This window comes from Chroicocephalus ridibundus, chromosome 14, assembly GCF_963924245.1.
Source record: "Chroicocephalus ridibundus chromosome 14, bChrRid1.1, whole genome shotgun sequence".
Lineage (NCBI taxonomy): Eukaryota > Metazoa > Chordata > Aves > Charadriiformes > Laridae > Chroicocephalus > Chroicocephalus ridibundus.
In genome coordinates, this window is record NC_086297.1 from 773,312 (window position 1) to 797,391 (window position 24,080).

General features: G+C 43.4%; 1 protein-coding gene and 1 long non-coding RNA gene across 20 annotated transcripts in view; both read right to left on the reverse strand.

The window, feature by feature from the left end:
• Nucleotides 1–723: 723 nt before the first annotated feature.
• Nucleotides 724–12,764, reverse strand: LOC134523161 (uncharacterized). Of its 12 annotated transcripts, none has more exons than XR_010073240.1 (8): nt 12,249–12,764; nt 11,782–11,866; nt 9,369–9,793; nt 8,894–9,022; nt 8,674–8,808; nt 4,660–6,549; nt 3,542–3,814; nt 724–1,923 (listed from the first exon to the last, which is right to left on the reverse strand). It is a non-coding gene; the product is annotated as an uncharacterized LOC134523161 (long non-coding RNA). The 12 variants fall into 12 exon arrangements; XR_010073245.1 differs by lacking the exon at nt 724–1,923 and having other exon boundaries at nt 1,931–3,814; nt 4,660–5,240; nt 6,396–6,549; XR_010073243.1 differs by lacking the exon at nt 724–1,923 and having other exon boundaries at nt 1,931–3,814; nt 4,660–5,240; nt 6,183–6,549.
• Nucleotides 12,765–12,881: 117 nt separating this feature from the next.
• Nucleotides 12,882–24,080, reverse strand: part of PECAM1 (platelet and endothelial cell adhesion molecule 1) — a 34,203-nt gene continuing 23,004 nt past the window's right edge. For 4 of the 8 annotated variants that reach the window (XM_063351680.1, XM_063351682.1, XM_063351681.1 and 1 more), the window contains 2 exons: nt 20,011–20,033; nt 12,882–14,901 (listed from right to left, as the gene is read on the reverse strand). In XM_063351680.1, coding sequence (XP_063207750.1) covers nt 14,872–14,901; nt 20,011–20,033 — 53 coding nt within the window. In that variant the 3' untranslated portion in view covers nt 12,882–14,871. The remainder of the gene's footprint in view (nt 14,902–20,010; nt 20,034–24,080) is intronic. The other 4 variants (XR_010073232.1, XR_010073233.1, XM_063351683.1 and 1 more) reach the window with 1 other exon arrangement.

Here is a 24,080-nt window from a genome sequence, read left to right on the forward strand (position 1 = left end):
GGCAGCCGGCTGCCAAAGTTTGAGGCGGGCGGTGAGAGCTGACGCAAGGAAACGCCTCCCCAAAACGAGGGAAAATAGTAAACGGGCAGCACAGGGAATGTGAGGACGGTAACCGCGGCCGGTCACTGGGGAGGCGTCCGTGAATAACGAGTGCCCCGGGGGGAACGAGGGCGGCATTTCTGATGGACGCGATGTGCTGGTTCTGCAGGTGAACGTTCGCCGCTGTCGCCTCTGACTGAACGGTTTGGTAGAAGGAGCTGCAGGAAATACATACACGAGCAGACAAAATAAAGCAGTTTGGTGTGGAGACGTTGTGCAAGTGGCCAAAAATTATCTGCCACTCAAACAGCTAGGCAGCTATCCTGGGAAACACGCCGTGTCAGAGGGCGTTTAATTTACTCCTCATATTTCCCAATCTGAAGCAGGCTGAGGAAAAAAAAAATTCTCTCTGTCAAAAGGTTGTTTTCCCAATAATGGTCTCATGCAATAAATTACAGCTTTACTAGTGCTTTTACCCTTCACTTAATTGCTCTTGCTTCTGAAGACAGTTACTAACGAGGTGACACCACCTACGCTGGGTCCGATGGATGCTGGCCTCAGCTGCCCAGGTTTCTTTAGCTACCCCATAGATTAATTTGGCTGCGTGACTTCACTTCTCTTTGCTTTAGCAACTTCAGTTCAAATTAAAACACGAAGAATCCCACAACATCTTTCAGACTCCCTTTATTTCATACCAGTGTTCAGATCTATGATACTTTCATGAGGTGATGAGGCAAAAATTAATTTATTTACTAGCCAACATTTAGTGGGATATGTGAGCAGAATTCAAATTGCTCCAAACTAGCTAATGCAAAGAGTTAAATATACAATATCAATTTTCAAATAGTTTACTGTCTTATCTACAGCTACAGCTCCGTCAAGGTTTGGGGTCCCGTCGCACTAGGCGTTATACATATGGTAGGCAGGAGGTTTTGCAGTTTAAATCAAAAGTTGATGCAGGTATCGCTCCGCTGCTTCTCTAAATTTCAGGGAGAATTCAGTGCTTGTGGAAATGAATTGTCTCCAGGTATCTTTCGGTTCTTCAAGGCTCTTAATACCTGTTTTTCAAACCAGGATTCCTGCATGTAACTGTAAAACCGGAGGTATCGAGAGTGGTCAGCACCCAGCAAAATCTGCCTCCGTGAGGAAAGGCCTGAGCTCACCAAATGAAGGGTCGGATCCTTTGAGCTGTTGGGTGTCCGAGCAGCAAACTTGGCAGTCTTCCTGAGCTGAAGGAACCCAACAAAAGACTGCGTTGTGTGAGCATCACTGCATCACCTTTATTTATTCTGCAGCCTTTTTTTTAATGAAAAGTGTATTCAGTCATCTAGGATAGGTTTCCTTCCTAGCTGTCATTCTATACGGGCAGACCTTTGAATCGTTATACAAAGCTGATGTTAGTGTTTCCAAAGTCTGAAGATAAGGTAATGGTTCTTTTCTTAACAGGTTTTCCCCACAGGAACAGTCTGTGGCTAAAACTATGACTGACGGGTTGGTTTTAGCTGCCTGAAACTATAAACAATTCACTAGAATTTCTGAAGTTTTTTCTGCCCTCTGTTTGCAACAATATGGCCTAAGAGGCCTGACCTCAAGAGAAGTATTTGTGCACCTGAAGTTAGGTGCTCAGCAGGGGCTTCTTCCATCGGGTGCTACGTGCTGAGCAAAGGCTGGAGCCACCCACGGGGAAAAACTAGGCACGAGCTGCATCTGACCAGGTTCCCTGCCTCCGAGCTCCATGGTGTACGGCCTCTTGGGAACCCTCTTCTAAAGGCGAGTCCCAGCCAGATGGAAGAGGGGGGAAAAAAAACCCAATCTCTGAATTTTTGAGTCCTTCAGTGCTGTAAGAGTAAATCCTTTTATTGGATAATTTATCTTCCACCCATGCTACAAAAAGACAAGAGAAAAAAGTAATGCTTATTTATTTTTAATATTTCAGTATCCTATGTATAAATATGCAGTCATTCTGAGAAACAACAGGCCTGCAGGTTCTAGAAACAGATATCTATAGTCAGGAGCTGCTTTTGAAAAAAATTACTTTAATCTTTTGGAATACGTGAAGGAGACATTTAAATGCCTTTTAAAAGCAGTTCTTGAGCAGGCTGTAAAATAAGAAGTAATATTTCTTTCCCAGAGCTACTGTGAGGCTCAGTTCATTTCTCTGTAATGCCCGCATCAGAATTTCATGGCTCAGGACAGTTTAAAGCTTGTACTTTTGTGAGAAAAGAATATTATATGAGATTTGGGTTTCCACATGGTTTTCACAAACCTCTCATTGCCGTCAGATCTCCCGGGGAAGACCCGAGAACTGCAGGCTGGGCCTGCCCACAATTTTGTGCTGAAAAGCTTTAAAACAAACAAGGCAGCAGCTGTGCCTGAATGCGTGAACCCTGGCATACATGGCTTGGTGTGGGAGAACAGCTTTTCTGTTGTTTGTTTGTCATCTGTACAACATTCAACGTGATGGAAAGAGGCTTAGCACGCAACAAACAAACAAGCGCCCCAGCCCACCCAATGTGTACGGCACCCCAGCGAGCACTCAAAAGGCCAGGGCTTCCCAGTGGGCTTCAGCTGGTTCCGACGGTGGGTAGGGAGCAGAGTAGGAGCTTCCTGAATGCCACACTCCTCTCACAGTGCTTGTGTGCTGGTCCTCTGCTTGTTCAAACACTGAAACAATAGCACCCTCAGCACCTCCCAGTTCTTTCCCTGCCCAGTGGCTTCACTGTAGGGAAGGGAGTATGAGCTTCCCTTTGGACCTGAATTCTCCAAGTGGCAAATCTGCCCACCCTGGCCTCCAACCCATCACTTCTCCTCACCCGCTGGTCCCAGCCCTCCTCGGAGAGCCTCCCCAGACAGATCTCTGAGCCCAGCTCCAACTCGGCTTCTGAAATCCCCCTGGGACCTGCAGAAGCTCTGAGCTCTTGTTGCTTCCCGTGCTAAAGAACATTATTCTGCGGGGTTTTTTTTTTTATCGCTGCTTCATTTTCAAAGCTGAGCTGAGGATAGATCCTCTCCTCCTCATTTGTGCTTGTGATCTTCCTCTTTCCCTCTCTCTCCCCCCCTTTTTTTTTTTAATTTATTAAGGGTTTCTAGGTTGCCAGTATCTGTGGAGAGCAGCTCTGTACTACTCCTCACATCAAGTCCTTGCACACGCTCAGAGAAGACACGTTTCCAGAGACAGAGGAGGTTCTAACTTCTGTCTGTCTCCTGCAGCCGTGGGCTGATGTACTAGCAGAAGGACAGCAGCACAGCTCTTCTCGGGGCTGCCAGGGGTAAAGTGGATTCCCAAAACAGGCTAAAACAAGGTCAGCAGAGTGTACAGAGCTAGAACTGTGCTGCCAAGGTGAGCCCCGGAGGCAGACCTGTTCCCAGGGAAGGTTCCACAGTTTGCTTGCTGTGAGTTTGCAGTGGTGTCTCTCAGGCCTGCAGAACGTTCTTGATGCTTCTCACACAGGCTAATCTCACCCGACACTGAATCCAGATAGGGAAAACGGCTGGTGCGTACCTATGGCAGTGGTGCCTCCCATCCTGGAGGGAGAGGTGCGTCCATGTGCCATGCAGAATAGCCACGTGAATGCTGCCAAAGTCACATGAAGGTTGCAAGAGCTGGTATCTGTATTTCAGTGTACCTGGCAAATGCACAAAACTTTAAAAGCCTGAAATTTGATCTGCACATGATGGAGCAGTCAATACTCCTCCCTCCGCAGAGACCTTTGTGAGAATATACGCTGGCTGAGTGCTGGAGTACTTCAGAGTGCAACTGTGACAAAATACAAAGCTGAGGGAAGGTATGGGGGATACAATGGTCAGTATTCTACATTTTGTATGCACAGGCACTGCACCAGAAATCCTTGACGATAACATCAGATGCTACAGCCAATTTCCTATTAATCAGGAAAAGCAAAGCACAAAATAAACAGCAAGTGTCCTGACCTTTTAGCTGCCAAATCATTCACCTATTTTAAATCTACAAGTAAATTTAGTACTCCTGATAGAGAACAGCTGAAGCTACATATTTAAAACAGGCACATACACTGCAACTTTTCCACGCGCACCACAGGAACATTAAGACCAGCCAGCAGTACCCGTCCTCTCTTGCCTGGACAGATGCTAAGGTTCTGCTGTTCTGAACTGATACGCTTAATATAAATGGCTAGTAAAGAGAAAAGAGCACTGACTATAGACTAGAAATGAACGGCAACCTTCAGATCCAGAACTCCAAACCAACTGTCCAATACTCAGGAGGAGCTAAGCCCATAGTGGTTTGGGGGGTGGGAGTAGAGGGGAAGCAGAATGTATGGTCAGGTCGTCTATGATGATTGACTGGTACCTTGCCTTCACAGGGAAAGTCAGAAAAATTAATCCGAATTAATGACAAGTGTGACCTGAAAGTGGTCACTGAAGTTACACTGGAGTCCTGCACGAGTGCTGTTACTCAGAATGAAAGTGGTCTTCATATGATTTAGCTTTCCTCAGTTTCAGAGTGAAGTACACTAAATCAGATTAATGCCACTTAATTCTGAATATGAATATTTGCATGGAGTTTAATATAATTTAACTAATCTACTTTAAAAGATAATTTAGGTAAGGTTTCCTGAGTGTCCCCTTCGAGGAAAGACTCACATCAATAGCCTTAATGGGAATTGTTCCTGGATCATGCTGGCATGAGGTCAAAACATCAATACCATCATAAAAGTAGCGTCATCTTGCTCAGATGTCTTTGTTCTGAGGGCATTAACATCTGATCCGGAGCTGAACGTACACCTGGTAAAATGGAATGAAAAACCGCAGCATGAAGTGAATTCTTAGTTACCAAAGAGGGGTAGGACACTGAAGAGTCTGGTTTCTCCAGCTGAGATGGAGAACTGGTATAGATGGACCCCCGGGCAGGGCATTTCCCATGTTCTGAAGGTGTACACAACATGTATTGTTTTTGTAAGGTGGATATCATTTAGGCTGTTGTGCATATCTAGAAAGTGCGATTTCAAACCTGAATGTTGCTTAAACCTTTACTCACATTAATTTTGCCAAGGTGTCAGGAACTGCAATCTCTGCGACAGTAATTAGTAACCTTTAACTGAGCAGTAGCATCATTGTGGCTCATATCCGTATATCATAGGATAAACCCAGATGTCTATGCCAGTCAGTCCAGCATTTTGGAATAAAATAGGGCAAGCGAGACACTAAGCTTTGCTGAGGTGACCCTGGAACAAACAAACAATAGCACGGCTTTCAAAGCAAACACAGGACTGATATTTTCCCATGTCAAAGAACTGCCTCTGACAGAGCATTGTGTCCATTCACGCAAAATAATCACAGCCAAGATTCATTCCTTCCCTTCTCTGTCACAGAGTGACAGCTCTGTCGTGGTCCATTTCTCTAACGGATTTGGACCCAGGCTCTGAAACCCAATGTTCTCAGTGCCTCCACAACCGAATTCTCGTTCTGGACTTTGCATTCTCCCTCTCTCCAGTAATATTAACTGTACCGCACTTTAGGGTGAAGACCTCAGCACAGAGACATATTAAATTACATCCCACTGTGCTAATCACTCAGGTGGCTAAACAGGGAATCTGTGCTCCCTAGACTACCTATTATAGGCAATGACAAGGGACAGGCACCTCCAACGAGCAGTTCAGAACAGGACTCGCGGTGACCGTACTAGAAAGCAGAGCAGCCTCGTAGCTCGGACATCCTCGGTAGATGTCTATATTCTCCACTGAGAATACTCCACTCAGCTTCACTTTGTCATTTTAGTGACCTGGTGCACAATCCAGTCTCCAAACCTGCCCGGCTGCCCAGACCCTTCTGCTCAGCTTCCACAGACACCTTAAATTGCTACCTGCTGCAAGCAGCACCACGCTGTGCAGCAACATCTGGCTCCAAACGACCTTGGCTTTTTTCTCACATACAGGAGCTCTTCCCTGTTGTTCAAGAGTGAGTCATGTCTTATTTAGAGTATCATTAAATCTTTCAATTAAACATTGCTCAGTAATCTATCCAACCAGCATCCTCAAGTCAAAATTTCAAGTGCTGATAGATAATGTAATATATTTTTCACATTAATCTGGTGAGATATACTAAAGAATCTGTAAGTACATGCACAGTCTGCTCTGGGGAAAAAAGTAAACTAAACATTGTCATACCTTAAGCTTTTAGAACATCAAATCCAGATTCCAGACAATATTGAAACCCTCCAGATTGGAGTGAGACTCACCAGTCAGTGCTGCCTTCTACTGTGTTTAGACAGAGAATTAATCTTGATATTCAAAGCCTTCCAAAAATCACATGTTTTAAAAATAGCAAAATGTATTTCTTTTGAAGTGTGGGTTTCTTACAGCTATTTAGGAACCTCTTACTGAACTCAGATGGATCTTGAACCTCCCCTGGGGATCGTTTAGATGTCGGTGTTCTTTCATTAACAGATTGGAAACTGTCCAGGACAATGTTGCAAGGAAACACACGACGTCCAGGTTTGCTTGCTTTCTTGAACAGGATTTTCTGTGCAGCTCTCTACAAATAAATCCAAGGTTAAATATGATGAGTAGGGCAAGGAGCACAGAGAAATTCAACCCAGTACTAGCAATGCATACTGCTCATTGGTCAACAGGGTATTTCTCTCTAGCGGCAAGGGGAGCATATAGCAAAAACTTCACTTTCAGCAGCGAGAATCTCATCTCGCGCCAATTCCATGACACATTCCTGTTCCTTGCCACTGACAGTAAGCGTGCAAAGGTCTCGCTCTTCATCAGCACTGAGTGTACTTCATCAGTGCTGAGCACCTAACCCTAACGCCATCCCGACGGAGGGTTCAAGCAAAAGCCTGTGACCTCAACAGGTTTAATGTTGCCCTTCATTGGATATTCTTTTGTATAAGAAACAAACAAGCTCTCGTACAGAACCAGGCAGCTGAAACGGGAACAGCCACCCTAAGAAAGACGGCAAAAGGGCAAACCTGGGGGAGAAGCTGATGCATTCAGGGTTTCTCCTGACTGAAACATTGGGCTTTGAAGACGCGGGGAGGAGGGCAGTGCTTGGAGTAGCTGTGTGCTCCTATGGTCTGACAGGAGCAGCCTTCTATCAAAACCAGGCAGAACCAGATAAACTCTACAGGAACGACCTTGAGAAAAAAAGCTGGTGGAGCGCTTCTGGATGAAGTGCTGGTTGAAAGGATTGAAATCGCACGCAGAGAAAGTGTCTCCTATTGTCTGATTCCTCTTCTGTTCAAGGAAACGGAATTTTGTACTTTCTTTGTAAATAAAAGGGCTGCATCAAAGTACCTGAGTGATCAATTTTGCCTGCTATTAGAAACAATCCACTGGGGCTAAAACCATCTAAGTGCTTTGGTCAAGACAGGGAATAAAAGCTCCATTCATTTCCTCATGGAAAGGCAACAACTTCATCCCTTTGACTGCAACTGCACAGAGCTTGAGAAGTCAAGGATGCACGAAGCGCGACTGCTATGACTTAGGAAGTGCAGAACAGGGGACACGTGCTGTGGATGTGATGACTGCTGACACCCCTTTGCCCTCAACCTTGTCTTTCACCGACAGCAGTACAAAGTGGGTGTAAAGCAGTTACCAAGTGAAACGAGTGATTTTGCCCTAGTGGAAATGACTCCAGAAGACACGGCAATTAGGAGAATCAGTTGGCGTGAGCACATGTTTGTACGCAATGAAGAAAACACAGATGTGACCTTTGTCAGCCAGTCAGTGCACTAATTAGTGTCAGAGATAATAACCATTGAACATGAAAATCTGACCTATATATATGTTACAAAAAAGGAAAAGGCAGCAATTTACTTAAGTCTGTATTATACCGTTAATGATTATAAGCTGAAAAACTAGACCATAATGCAGGAAACTTGTAATTAAAAAGCATCAGTTATCATTTTCTCCTTGTAGGGGACATTAGTCAGGTTCGCTTTCCACAGTCCCATTTGTTACACAGATAGACATGTAGGATTGCGTGATTCATCCTGGAACAGCCAGAAAGAAATCAAGTCAGCGGGAAAAGATCAGCTTCAGAAAGAAAAATAAAAAAAAAATAAAAAAAAGAAAAAGAAAGGAAAAGAAAATAAAGATAGTTAAAGAAAATCCTTTCAGCATTTCTTGTTTGACAAAGCACAGGTGTGCGTCAGGGTTGTTTTCTAACAGGGCAGCCTTGCCTCCCTCCAGCAGTGACTAAACTGGATTTAAGCAGCGCACACAATGTTCTGAGGTTTCAGGGCTGAGCCAGCTAATACTTTCAGTCATGCTGAACATACCATCCTTCTGTAGAGATCAACTAGTCCCCGAGGTCCCTGGGAGGAACATGAATGTCTCTTCCCAAGTCTGCGTATTTCCCCCCTCTGCCCCCTTAAGGTCCCCGACTTCCAGCCCGGGGGACAGATTATCTGGAGGCTGTTACAGGCTCAGCACCCACAGGTGGAACCAGTTTTTCAAGGGTGCCAACGCATGCTGTAAGTACATTTAGATTTGTTCTTCTAGCCCTGAGGAATACCCTGAGTCAGGGCTGAGCTCTGTTCACCAAATTTGTCTGGAAATTGCAGCCAGAGAGGTAGCTCCCTCCTGTTCTCTCTGTCTGTATTCAGGCATTTCCAGGAGTCCAGGGCAGTGCAAAATGCTAAATTCTTACCTGGAGGCCACCGCTCAAGTGGCAGTGGCCACATGTGGTGAGTTCAGGAACAGCAGGTCCAGTTTGCTCGTGAGAAGTATTGTTAATGGCCAACGTAACTGAAGCAAGACCGGACATCTAGTCCTGATCACCTGGCTGGGCGATACGGACACAATCAATGGCTAAAAAATTGAACTACCATTTTGCGTGCAAGGACTGCATTAGACACACTTGGCCCTACCTGATTCCCGCTCTGCTATGGATCACGCTGCAGAATCACAGCTCATTTCCAGCCACCTCTCAGGTTTTGCCTCATGGCAGATTTTGGCATTCCTAATTAGGAATGTCTTGCTCTTTACAGCTCCTGTTCCTTTAATGATCATGAAGTTGAAACAAAAAATGTGAAAAACAAACAGTAATAAAATCAAAACTGAGTTTTGCATCATGGTGACTTTGTGCGATTTTCATTACTACCATGTTTTAAATAATTTTAAATTATTCAAAAGCAATCTATATTTCCTATTGACAATCTCATGTTAATTTAATAGCCTGGGTGGCTGTAAGTTTCATTAATTGACTTACACTCTGACCGCATCTTAATAGACTTGACAATTTTTTCTTCCATTAGACTCTCGCAGCCTATTATCAAGCAGGGATGCCAAGTGCACCCCTCCCAGCAATACCATGACTCAGCCCACTTAAGACAAAGCCCTCACCTGTGTGCCACTGACGTCAGCCTCTCTGTCCCCCCAGCTCCTGAGGACAGACCAGCAGCCCCCATTTTCACTGCCTTGGAAGCACTTATCCCCAAAGAAAGCCGAGTCCCCCAGGGAAAGCTGGGCCTGAAAGTGGTGATTGCACTTGGGAGAGGACACATTTCCACAACGTACTGCTGGTTGGAGCCTGAACTACCCCAGAAGGTCCCACTAGGGAAGAGCCTGGGTGGGTGGTGAGAGCCACAGAGCAGTTCGGACATTTAGCATGGGTTAGTTCCATGAAGACAGCAGTCAGTCAGGGCCGTCAGTCTGGCAGCTCTGAACAGCATGAAGTTCACCGGCGACACTTTTCTGCCCTTGTAGCACTGCCTCATTGATTTGCAAAGTGAAACTCTGTCAGTTGCAGTGGAGACTTGTCTCTGCCTCTAGTTAAAAAATGAATAAACAAAAAGCCAGTACAGAGGATTTAAAGCCAAGCTCTCCCTATGCAAGTGTTGATAAGTGCTTTGTGGAAACAGGCTATTTTAGCAGTCACAGGTCCTCTGCAAGCACTGAATAGGGCTTGGATTATGCCAGCTAAATAACAGCGTAATACCACGTTTTCTTTTGAAAACACACACTCCCGGTGTCAATATTATCATCTGTTAGAGCAGCTATATATTAGACAGGCTCCTCAGGGCATCGTGACTACGTGTCCCCACCCAGGACTGACACACTGACAGCAGCAATTGCAATGAACCTGTTGTCTTCTTGGATCAATGGTGGTGTTACCTGCAAAAGGGTTTTTTTGGTTTTTTATTAACAGGTATATTTTCTACTTCTCCTAGCGGTCACAGGACTACTATAAACACATGAACGTTTGGGACAAACCACCTCCACAGCACTGATTCTGCCGCAGAACGTGCCCCAGGGCATCGCCAACGCCACGAAGCGTGGAGCCGTTAAGGTGACTGGTCTGATGGGTTGTTTCTCCCCAAGCCTTCCACAATCTGGGGGAGTTCTCTCCCCCAGCCCTGCTCGCTCCCCTCTGTCTTTCCTTTCATCTTCCTTTCACTTTCTTCCCTGTAATAAGCCTTCATTCCAAGATCTCCTTTTATCTCTCGAGTAAAACATTAAAACAAAGAGACAACTACAGAAAAATCAGGGCAGTAACCAGAGGACAGTGAACTGTCACACTGGTCACTTCTGGGTTTTGTTCAGTGAAAAAATTATCACATTTTCATTGACCAAAAGGAGGCCCTGATTTCACCTAGCACTCTCATACATTCAAGATTGCACAGAAATATATTACTAATCCATTAATTTCAGAGACAGTTTCTATCTTTACCGTAAGCAATAGTTTATTTGTGGAATTACTCCTCAAACGGTCCCTTTTGGATCTGGATTCCTCTTAACCTTGGGAACGTGCTCAGAGCCAGGAGTGTCAGGGCCATTTAACAATGACCATTACGGCTCCACACACAGTTCAACGCTCCTGCAGGTCCCAGCTGATCAGGGCCTATTCTGAGTGCCTTTGCCGTGGCTGCCTAGACCTTTGCTGATTTGTGCTACATCTTTCATTTCAGTTTCATGCTGTTATTCTGTTTGTCTGTCATCAGCCTTCGCAGGTGACTCTCCCCCCAAGGAAACCGATTGCTTTTGCTATTACATTTAAAATTTAACTACAGTGATTATTTCCTGCAATGGTGAGAATTTTTTCAGCCTTCCCACTCAGCATGTCTGTGGCTGGTGAGAAAACAAATTACCTGTATAAATATAAATGCTGGCATTTCATTGAAGCTTCCCATGCAGGCCACGTTCTCATGATTACTAGACTCTCTAAGCTTTTTTCAATGGGAGCACCTGTGATTTGGAGTGGAGCATTTCAAAGCACGAAGACAATAAGGCTGGTTCTTTGTGATTCTTTAGACATGACAACTTGCTTATTACCTCCCAAATAACAGTAAAAATGATGTTTATTCTGCTTTCACCAGTCTACTCAGAAAGGCCTTGAAATTCTAAATAACAAAATGTGCTAGCATTTCAAATCTGTACCAATACGTTATTACTTTCAGTTTGACTTCTACTTTAATTGGTGGTGGTTTTGTTTGGTTTTTTTGTTTGGTTTTTTTTCGTTTGATACCTCTGTTTTTCTCAGCCTTAGTTTCCTTTCCCTGTACCTGTCCCCTCCCGCACAACAGAACGGCTGCAGCCACTCTGCCAGCGTTACTTCCCCGGCCCCAAAGGCGGGGGGCTTATGATGCAAGATAGCTTAGTGACGAACTGCAACATTAAGAACTTTAACTGAACCAAGCTCACAAAGCAGCAGTTAGAACAAGCACATAACACCCCAGAAAAGTAAACACACTTTGGGGTTTATTCAATGCCCAGCGATGAACAGGACGTTTGCTCTGCACGCAAGCAGTTCACCAACCTGTGCGAGAGGGAAAGCAGCCGCGGCCGGGAGGCGAACGCTGCTTCTGCAGGCGCCGCGGAGTCCAGGCGAAGAGGTCGTACCGCTGCAGGGAGAAGAGTGACAAGGCTCGGTTTACTCTATGCGTGTCGATGAAAAAAGCCAGAACCTGGCCCAGAAACCGGGGCAGGCCCCGCAGCCCCCCCGCCCCCCCCGAGCCCCGCAGCCCCCAGCACCTCAGGGACCACCCCGAGGCAGGAGGGACCCGTCGCCACCCCGGTGGCCCTGGCAGGTCGCTTGCCACCAGGGGTCAGCACCGGATCGGCGCCGGCGGGAGCGGGGCTCAGGGTCCCCCTCGCCCCGGGCACGGGCGACACCAACGCAGTAAGGGACAGAGGCTCCGCGCCCTGCCAGGTGGCTTCCAGCCCGAACCAGGCAGCACATCACCTCTCACCTTCCCACGAAAGGGCACACCGCTGCATACGTACATTAGACAAGACAATAAGCAGCTGCTAGTTTGCTGGAAATGAAAAAAAAAATAAGTGTCAAGGAAGAAGAGTCTGTTGATCTACAGCACGTCTGCATCTCATCCCTAAAGCCTCTGCTCTGCAGTAGTAAAAAGTTAACCAAGGAAGGTAAACACGCTCGGTGGAAGCGGGATGCGGCACTGTCCGTGGAACGGCTCCGACGAGGCATGCCACAACGGGCCTGAGGATGCCCCATCCCTTTTGGCATCTCAGAAAGTAAATATTTAACAATACACTTCATTTTGTATTTGCTGAGCTCAACTTGGTGACAATGTAGAAATCTGAAACGTTTTTTGGTTGGTTTTGAATAACATATTGTTTGAGCTCTAATCTGAACTTTAATCTGTTTCAGTAACAGATTCAAGGCTTATTTCCCAAATGTTTCCACTGGGATAATGACGCTTGTTTGGCATCCAGAAGACATGCTCATAACAGGACATTTGGACCCCTTGTGTAGCTGTTTATTTCATGGGCCCATTAACCTTATCTTCACTGGAGATGGCTGCTGATCTAATGTCCCATATTTTAAAATATTTTTGGTATATCTGTAAGACAAAACATAAGTGTTCAAGACAGCGCACAGCACTCTAAGTGGATAGTTCAGATATGTTTCATTATGGCAAACAACTTTTAATACAGACTAAATCAAAAATAGTTTAGGATTATTCCAGACAAGAGACAAGCTGAAATAGATCAATGAATTGTCCCACTGCCCAGCTGACATTCTGAAACTTCCCAGAAACCAGTGCTTTCCTGAGTTGTCCCAGGGACCGCGGAGAGGTTTGTGGAGGAACTTTTATCTTTGTCATTTAGCAAAGGACTTACGTGAACGCAAGCACTCCCATGCTCAACTCTTTAACCAATTTAGTGCATTTACCCACTGCTAAACTGGATGATGACAACAGATCTAAGTGCCTGGAATCCCTTGCTGCAGAGATGACATCTTCCATATGTAAATTTATACAATGCATCTATATGGTTCATTGCTAACAAAAAATATTACAGGCATTCATTTGCAAGTGGTCACTACTACGAACATGCAAGATCCAGCGCAAAGTTCAATCCAGAATTTTCTTTATTAAAATACCTGTTCACATTCCTTACGCTAACACATTTGTATGGACACTCATGGGATGCTAGAATGAATATTTGTCAACAGAAGAGTGCTGTGAAGACAGTCATTTGTGAAAGGCTTTTGATACAAACAACATTTGCACAGGGAACAATAAATTAGAGATATTAGCCAGTAACCAGAGACTGAAAATTTAAACGTTTGGAATGAGGATATAAAACTCTCTTGTATTTCTTGCTGGTTTTGCGTCTTTGATGCAATGCTTAAAGCAGTAACTATATATGTATATACAAATCCATGTCCTGTCTTTCACTATTTTCTAATTAAAATGAGAACCTTCTTATCTGTGGCCCAGATCTTGTAGTAACTTAATCTGCAGCAAGAAAAGGAGAGCAATTGCAGTGTCAAAGACCAGCTGGTGAAGGGGTTGGGGACAGTACTTCTGTTTTGTTTTGTGTTCTTTTTTTAAACTAATGCAAGTGAGATGAACATGGGCTGCAAAGATTAGATCCAGGTCCAAACTGGATCCATGTTAATGTTTTATCATGCTATAGAGAAAAAAGATAGGTATGGAGTTCCATACTGGACAAACTGGACACAAGTACGACTTCATATTTCTCCTAAAATCAAAGGAATAAGGATTATACGTAATAGGATTTTCAGGTACAAACTCACTGACTTGGGTGTAGTATATCCACCCACTCAACACCTATATTTGTATCATCCAAAATAACTGTGATGGGCAGTCATTCCTTGAAGAACCATCACACCAAACTAACCAACAAGCATCAGAACTTTTAGAGGGGAAAAGCAATTTAGCGAAGAATAAAGAATATTTGTGCCTCTGCTCACAGAAGCACTTGGGGAAGTACTGAATCTCTGAAGAGTTATTCAAGTTTTTAGAGAGCCCAGAGCTCGCTCTTCCGTTAGGCCCTCGCTGCAGTGTAGCATCCAAGTGAGCTATAAATTCGCTGGGTCCAAGACTGGTGGCAGTCCAGCTGCTGCAGCGCAGGGAGTTCAGCACAAGCCGCAAGATCATGTCAAAGTACACACACGGCTGGCCAAGCTGTGCTGAGCTCCGACCTGCCACGGTAGTGCTACTGATAACCAAGTTAGCTAGTTTAAAGCAAGCTTAGGTATTTCTACATCTTACTAGCATCACACTTGTTACTGCACTGTAGGAATGTACTTCCTCAGCTGTAGCTTCCCCTTTTATTTCCTCAGAGCATCATGAATTGGGGGCTTGAAAGGCAAAATTGCATTAGCAGAAGAAATAAAAGATGGGAACCTAGGTCAGTGGTTTCTACGGCCACTTTCCTATGAGAATTTTTATTTGTAATTTTTTCCATTAAATGCTTTAGGAACATCTCTATTGTTCCCCCTGAGGAAATAAACTTTGAAAAGAAGAGCCTGGCAAACTCATAAATAAGTGCTGCAGAGCTTTTGAAACATTTGCAACATCTTCCATCTTGGCTTGTTTTCTTCTCCCAGCAGATGTTTGAGATGACTTTTCTAAGTAGCATCAGGATGCCCTTGTATTCTCTGTTGGCAACAAAACAAAAAAAGGAAAAAAAAAAAAAGGTATGAGTATAAATGCCCCCCTGCCCTCTCCTGTCCTTTTTGATCAATGCAAAAACTTTAAATATAGTAACATATTCCTTAGAGTACTGTACAGTGAGCTAATAAATACAGTTCCCTGGGGAGATATTAATATTATCTTCATCAGATAAAAAAGGAAATAAGACACTGGGAGATTTAGGTTAACAATTACAGGCTAGACTGCAATACTGTTAATCACCAACATCTGCAACTGGGCTCTTACTGATAAAAGTTGGATTCTTATAGGAACTGCTGGCACTCAACGAATCTGACAGTCAGATCCCTTATTTACCAGCAGACACACAGTTGCCACAATTAGGCCCCAACCTCCAGTCCCACAAAAATGAAAACCTTTTCCTAAGAAGCACTTGGGTGTCTCAGCAGCAAGCAATGCAGCGTTCAACTTCTAGACAGCATGTTTCTACACGAGTCTGCTCCTTTGAACAGGTTATCCATTGGGTACACAGCAGGGACACAGAAACCTGGCATGAGAACCACAAAAGGCAGCATGCAGAGAGAGGACTCCTCTGCGCCAACCGACGGGCAAGGGCAAAGACAGAACATAAACTTCATTGTCTTTACATTATATGACAGAAATAATTCTGTCCGCTGAGGATTCACAACTGTCAAGTCTTTCCTGACACCAGTTGCCAAGGCAAGTTTTCTTCCAACAAATATCTGCTAAGAGTACATGGTGGCCTCTAACCTAATAGTTTAGTCTGTCAGCACTGAGGCGCCTAATTCCTTTTGTGGACTTACCCCCAAAGGATCTGCCCCATGAGTCAGAGGCAGGAATTCCTGGTTTATAATTCAATGTTTATTTCAGAGTATCACCTTGTTTTGTCATATCCTGACTGCCTGAAATCCCCCCCGATTTTAAATGGACACATCCTTCATCTTCATTTCCTCTCTGAAACTCTTGTGCCATGTTACCGTGCACAGTTAAACACATGCCACCTCCGCCTTCGGAGCCGGCTCTGTTGTGCTGGCAACATACAGCAATTCCTCCAGCACCGAGAATTTACAAAATACTTCTGGGATCACTTGAGTATGATGAGAAAGTAGCTGAAAAAAATCCCACAAATTTCTCCAAATAGATTTAAATCGTACAGGTTTCTATCTCAGAGGGTACATGCTGAGGCTGAACAAATAGGCAGCTAAAAGTACACTATGTCCTGACTGAGGCTGCCAGTCCTCCTGTACAGAACAGAATCAAACAAACAAACAAACACACACACTTCTAAGAGGTAATAGGGGAGGAGGAGATATGAAATCAGAACGTACTGCTGAGGTAAATTTGACACAATACCAATTAGTATTTGGCGAAGTGGCTATCTCATTGTTAAGATATTTCCTTCAATATGTTTTCAGAAACTGGGACCATTAAATAACTTAGAAAGATTGCCAGCTCTGATTTCAGGAAGGAAACCTCCTCCCAGTTCCTCTCTAAGTAATTCATTTCTTTTGCAAATACTTCCTATGGATGGCATTTAAGATACAAATTTCTGAAACAGAGGAGAAAAAGGGAAGCAACCTCCAACGCAAAACTTTAGGTTCATTTCTAAATTACCTAAAAGCCCAAGACACTCAGGTTCAAGGTACTCTGGATCAGCAAATCAGTCAGAACCTGGACTGCAACTGAGCCTTTATACAATACAAGTCATTCAAACTTTAACTGACTGTTTTTCTAAAGCACCACCTTTCTTGACATAATACAAACACTTCCGATGCCTCTGTGAAACACACCACTTATTGTCTGTACAGTGTTTACTAAAGCCCCGAGCTCAATTTTATAACAGTCCCTCAGTAAAGAGGAAGCAAAGTTCCTAAATTTCTACGCTGGATTATATTTATTCTGACAGAAACTACATAGGGGCAAATGCACAAGAGCAGGGCTAGCGCTCATTAAAATGATTTGCTTCATCTCTCTTTTCCACAGTGCAGTACTGCGTTTTGCCTGTGACTTCTGGAAGATCACTGCAGAACCGAGTCAGTTAACACAGTTTATCTGAGGAGTGGAACCCACACCGTTGTCTGAATTTACAGAGTGAAAAGGGCAGCAGGATCTGGTGTCGAGTCTCCACCACCATTACTGAAACAAAACCACTGCATGTCCTCCTGTCTCTGAAAACAGAGCTCTTCGCAAAATACTACTCTCTCTGCTGCGGTGCCCTTTGTCCCACACTTCTGCAATACCTATTACTTCCTAAACAGAGCCAAATCCCACACGTTTTTTGACAGGTTGCTATAGCGAAGTAATCCATCTGGCATTTTATGTGATTAAGATGCCAGCTGACCAGCCTAGCGCCTGAAGGCCGCCTTTCACTCACAAATTAAGAGAGTAGCAGATTGAAAGCAACTTCACCTCTGAGCCAAATACTTCATTTGGCTATAAAGAAGCAGAACATCTGGGGAGGAAGTTTAAGCCACTTGATCACTTTATAAGGAGCATTTTCCTTTTCATGAGTAGGATCAACAGCTCCTCGTTTGGACCAGACTTCTGGGGTACATCACAGTCAAGCATTCTGTGAAAGTGAGCTACAGAAAAAAACAATTGCAAGAAAATAATGATAGAAAGCACCTTAGTAGCTCCCTGCTTCTTCCGTACACATCTATGTTGCCTGAAAAGTGCCGAGAGGCAAACAGGGGAGATGGAAAATCTACAAAGAAATGTATCTGTCCAGTTGAACTCCAGGTCACTTATCTAGAGAGTTCAAAAGAGGGATGGTGCTGCTTTTTGTCACAGCTTTATTGGGAGCAGAAGTGGGCATTTACGAAGCAGAAGACGGGGATCTGGTTTTTTTGCTATGTTCTTTAAAGCACTAATAATTCAAAAAAAGGAAGGGTTACTATGTCACGCTCATGAACAGTATCTAAGGAGGGGACAATGTCACAGAGGTGAACTGAGTAAGGCTACTTCTAGGAAAACTCAAGAAAGATGTGCAAGTGTTATAAAGCTGACTTTTCTTTGGGGTATTTACTAGTTTTACAGAATAACTAGTTTTATTACTCTCCTACTGCTAACAGGAGTTTGTACAGACAACACGAAAGAAAACACTTCCCTCAGCTGACACTTTTCTCCCTTGAATCTAACATTAATTCATAGATCGTCCAGTTTACCGAGCTTTAATAACCCAAATAATTATGATGAAAGTGATTTACATGGGGTAGTCAGTGTATTTTCTCTAAAGCAACCTCATTATACTTCCATGGAGAGATTTTTTACTCACTTTAGGCCACATGAGAAGAAAACAAAAAAAATCTTCATAAAACTGTAGTCTTTCATCCAATGTCCATTACAATTGATGTAGGGTGTGGAAACAAAAAAGATAAGAACTCCTCCCTGAGCTTACACCAGCTGTCTATCACAGCCACTCCTGACCATTTTCCCTTTTGTGTCGGACAGGGACAAACTTTCTTCTGTGCGACTCTCCAAGGAATGCCCGGTACTACCCAGAGGAGGGTTCAGCTCAATTTATTTATAGAAAATTGAGAGCAAAGAATAAAAACAAGCCTTTAAACTAAGAGAGACAATGATACTATAAACCCTACTGGCCTGTTAATATAGGTCTGTTTATTGTAACACAATCTGTGACCTTCAGTGCACTGCCAATGTCTGTAAATAATACAATGGGCTGCCTTTTTATCCCATGGGGATATGAGTGCTGATGGAGCCTTTCAGAACTCAAATGGATGCCATAAACTGACGTAGACTGTGCTATTGTGATTCTTATTTATGAGTCTTTCTCTCCCTTTTTTTCTTTTTAAGTACGAGTCCCAAAGTCACAAAGTGGATGGCAGAAAAACCACCCTTGTCTGCCTGGTTTGAGGTTGGATTAGATAGCTTATCTAACATTCATAAAAGTACTCCTGAAATGTATGTTCCCTTCCTCTTAGATCTGTGGAGCGCAAAACCAAACCAAAACCAAACCCCAATGTATTTTTTCACTGGCTTCTTTTACTTTGAGGGTGGCAGAGCCCTGGCACAGGCTGCCCAGAGAGGTGGGGGAGTCTCCGTCTCTGGAGACATTCCAAACCCGCCTGGACGCGTTCCTGTGCCACCTGCTCTGGGTGACCCTGCTCTGGCAGGGGGCTGGACTGGGTGATCTCCAGAGGTCCCTGCCAACCCTCAATTCTGTGATTCTTAGCCCTATAAAGCTGTTCACCACCTACAGAACCTTCACAGAACTCCTAATTGTTTAACTGAGATCCTCCATATTCTAATTTCTTGGTTAGAGCAGTGTAACTGTGACATATCTGTGTACTCTGAGGTAAAAAATTGCTTGCCTTTAAAATTTCTTACAAGGTCTCAGTTTTCACCACCAGCCCCTAGAGTCATTCCACTTGCTATACCAGTGGATGAAAACGAACCCAGAAGGAAACAGTTACAGACAGTGAATCGAAGTGACATCTGCCCAAGTTCAGGTGATCAGCCATTCTTCCTTAGTTGAAGTTTTCATTTCACATCTTAGGACGGACCTCACTTCTCTGGATATTCCAATCACAGAAGGTATGTGTGCATGTGAGCAGGCACACCCCGAGGAGAGTCACTGGCACTAAACACTCTATAGATTTTACAGATGGAACTGGAACAACAGCTCTGTCCCCAGTGACACATTAACCAGTTCAGCAGGTTTTCATATGCAAATCTTGAGTGCCTCAGGTCCATCAGGAACCTGAAGCAAGCAGCAACCATCCCCAACCTTGTGCCATTCTGTCAGCACGAATATGTGGCACATATCCAAAGCTGTGCAGGGGTGTTCAACACAAATTCTTGGAAGATCAGTATTTGTCACCTACCTCCTGTACCAGCACTACCAAATACCAACTGGTTCCGTGGACTTTTAAAGCCCACCATTCTAAAAACGTAGAACTGAAAGCCTGATTAATAAGAACACATATGAAGGGATTGCCCAGTAGTGTCCAGCAAAGGTCCTGAACAACAAATAAACAATTAAGACGTAGCAACACTTCACCACTATCTTAGTAGACACACAATAATCTCAATCCAATTTCCCTGTATTTAACTGCTTAAATAAAATGAATACTTACAGAATGCCTGTTTTCCACAGAATCTGCAAAATAAAATACAGTGTATAAATTATGAAATGATCCATTGCAGAGTGATCAGTTCTACGTTCCAGAAAATAGACCTTTATGTTTACTCTAACTTCTTTTGTTCACCTTGCAATGATGTAAAATTGCCACCTACAACTAAGTTTCAGGCTCTGGTCCTAAGACATATCCAAGCTCTAGCTTAGTTCAAGTACACAGGTGGGACCAGACATGTCAAAGATCACGTTGAACCGTACATGTTTGACAGCTTTCCTGATTATGGTTTAAAGCAGAATTCTCTACTGAGAGCACAAGCTGTTACTGGACAAAAAAGAGTCTTCCTTTTAGAGACAAGTTCTCATGAGCGTTATACTTCCTCTACCAATTCCTTGCCAGGAAAATAACGTACTGCAGAAATCCGGTATAGGATATAATTTTCAGAGCCAAGTAAGATCCTGCAAAGACACCTGAAATTTTTTTTAATAAAAAGATGCTTGTTCCCAATGAAAGCCTGAGCCAGTGGGCTCTTTCCATTTAGGACCAGTGAACTTTAAGATTAGATCTTACGCTCTTTTTTTTAAAAAGTGGATTTAGCTATTCAGAAGTTTCAAAGAATACGTTCAAATACTAAACCATATTTATTTCTTTGCCCTCTCAAAGTAAGACAATTTAGAGACTGAGGAAAGTAACTCCTCTTTTAGAATAGGACTTCAAGTCTTGTTAAAACTGCTGGTTTATATGGTCTGTTAAAGTATTTCACATGTGACAAAATTAAGTGCTGAATCTTGAAGGGTATTTTCTTAGAAAGTATACAAACATGGGATAGTGTCTGAATCTATGTTTTTTCTAAGTATTTATTTTTTAAATAGCAAATAACAACATCAGTCCTCCCATAGGCATAACACTCATGTAAATTTTGAAAAGTTCTCTGAAATCATTATATGAAGAATATTATGAAAAGTACTACTACCATAAATAAAGGTCTTTTAGAAACTCCCTTGACAGCCAGCAGAAGTAATGAGGAAACTGAACACAGGTGAATTTAACTTTGCAGGTAACAATGCTGAAGTCTCTCTTTCTCTCTATGATTGCATCCGTGTATATTTGTGGTGCAGTTAAGCTCACAGAGTTTCTACCATCCGCATTTTTATTACATTAGGATTGTGGTTCTGTTTCACTGAAAGCAGCACCACGAACACGGTATGCCGCCAGCCTGCAATTTCTAAGGCACAGAGGGACTACCTGAATGTTGTGGGCACCGTACATTATGGGTTTTCTCCAAGACAGTTCTACCCGGAACTTTTAGCCTAAGAACAGGATTAAAAACTGAGGTGACTGCAGCACCTTATACCACTACATAAACTTAATTTCCATATAAAAATGTTTGGCAAAATTAATCCCTATATGTTTAGCCAGTTTGATAAGAAACAAAATAAAAAATTACATGGGAAACACATAAAAGCTTTTTGTGTCCCGAACGCTGTCAGAAGTGAACAAAAACACTGCTGACCCAGCGCTACATCAAAGCTTGACTTTAAGTTGACAAAACTATATGTAAGTTTTATGAAGCGAGGTATTAACGAGCTGTAGTTTAGTCCTCTGTCACAATGTATTGTGCTTACAGGAAGGAGGAAATGAGAAATTTTGTATAAATTCAAAACTTCAAACAACGGGATGTTTGCTACCCCAAAGCTACTAGGTCACAATAACAGATATCCCTCCTTGTTATCTGCTACACAGATTCAAGATAGTGTGGCTTCCTAGCAGAGTCATATCTCTACCAGGGGAACGTCATAATTGGTGTCCTTCAAAAGTGCTGCTGGAAGGCTGTATAATTTCTAAAAGGTACCAATCAGGTAAGCCAGCATGCAGCCTCTAATGAAAGCACAACGATACGGGGCTTTTGCTGATTCTTTGCTAATGTCAATCTTTTCACAACCTTTTTATTTCATTCCTGTTAAAAATATGAAGTGGTTTTTACTGTGATGAAAGAGAACAGAGAGGTTTTTGAACACTAACAAAAACAGGGAAATGAGATATACTGGATTCTAGTCATATACAGTTGGTCAAGTTTCCATAGCAGGGCAAACAAGAAGCTTTATATTTCGGAAAGGAATCAGAGATGAAGGTCTGGTGCTGGTGATTTCTAAAAGATTCCCAAGTCTCATAAAGGTAGGTGTTTTTATGGATTTCTGATGGATTTAAACTCTTGCTATTGCTTTTAGTTGATAGGGTTTGAAATTTAAGGAACACGTTTTTTATAAAGGAATGCATTGTCCTTACCCTAGGCAGAAGTTTAAGACACTGTCACACCCACCTGCTCTGCCCTTTCTTGTTGCTAGAGGTTATGGAGAAGAGAATACACGCTTAAAGAGTTGCAATTCACAATTTATCTCAAACCCATCTCCAACACTGGTGGAAGGTAAAATGCTAGATTATCAACTGAAGGCGCTGAACTCCAGACACATACCACATTCTGCCAAGCCTTTTATTGGAGCAGTAGCTTGTAACAGAGATTCTTGGCAGGCTGTTTGGGAACGGATCTTACACAGGGGCATGCACGCAATTCAGCTTCGCGTTTTAGGTTCAAGCAAGGTCAGAAGCTCCCTTATTTGTGTCTTACTGAAACCTTCTGGCTTTGCCTAATTTTTGGCTGAAGCATTTGGCTCTGGAATCAATGTCTCACAGATCCAGGCTTTGGTCTAGAACATATCCTGAAACCTAAAGATCTGAAGAGTTTTTATTTTGGAGAAAGGAAAGGTTATTTGCATTATTTTGGACTGCATGCAGCTAGCATATGCTTGTAAGGCCTGAGTTTTGAATAACATAATGAATCCTCAGACCCTGTGAGTTTTCTCCATAGTGGAAAAGGCATTCAGTGGGAAATTCTGGCCAAGTATAGAGGTGTTAAGCCTAAGGCTCAGTAGCAGGAAAGTATTTGAGCAGATTTCCTGATTGCTAGAACTGATTTCTAATAGTTTGTTCCAAACCACTGAATGCAACAGGGATTTCTCATGCCTCTTTCCACTGGGGTATATTTATTTTTCCATAGTACATTGTTGGTTGCAATAGGATTCTTAGAATTTCCTGTCTCGCCACTGCAGTTGCTTCCAAGTGACCGATTCATTTTTCCAGACTTAGCAGTATAAAGGCTGGCTCTGCATTTTGTTCACTAGATTTCCATTTTCCTGATAAGAAAATAAGAATAGTTACCTTGCAGTAAGCCGCTATGAGTTCAATTCAGTGCACATTAAGATCAGTGCAAAGCCTATCACTGGCTTCTGTGAGCTCTGGATGTGACAATGAGCAAAGGCCGAGTTACCAAAGGAGCAAGAATGTACTAAAACATTGTATTCCACAAGAATTGCCCTGGAAGAATGTAAGGAAATCTGCAAACTGGAGTTGGGTCTAGTCTTCTCAGCAATACGAACAGAACTGTGCTATCTCAAGAACTGGGAGCAACGCTGAGCGGAGGGGTGGAGCTGAGATAAAGAACCAGCATGGAGACGCCTGGACTTCCTGCCCCTACTGCTTCTTGGGAGGATGAAAGGTGTGATGGAACTAAATCATCCATCTGAAAGAGCCTCCACCTACCCAGCTGAAGTTAGTATCTGACACATCCTGACCTGTCCTTCAGGAAGAGCATCAGCTGCCAGCCTCGCCTGCTGGGACTCCAGCACAGGCAACGCAGGCAGCAAGGCCACAGTCATTTTATCATTCTTGGCAGCCTGCCGATTTAGACAATTGCCTGCTTTGCTTAGCTCTCGGACTGCCTCAGTTCTTTCTCAACAAAAAGCAACAGCTCTGGGACTGGGCTGGATATTCCTGACTCCCAATATACTTTGACCTTTTCATAGAGCAACCAGAGAAGGCAGTATTTTAAGGAAATTAGTTCGTCCTGATAGCTGTGAAGGACTTTCAGACAAAGGTGTTATTGACCTGACTGGTACTAATTGTGACCGTTCCCCAAATTGCCATTTGGATGTAAGGTTTGATTTACATCTGAGGGTTGAAGCTTTAGGTATTTAATGTAAAATACTGGTCTCTTGCTCTAGAAAAGGTTTTTA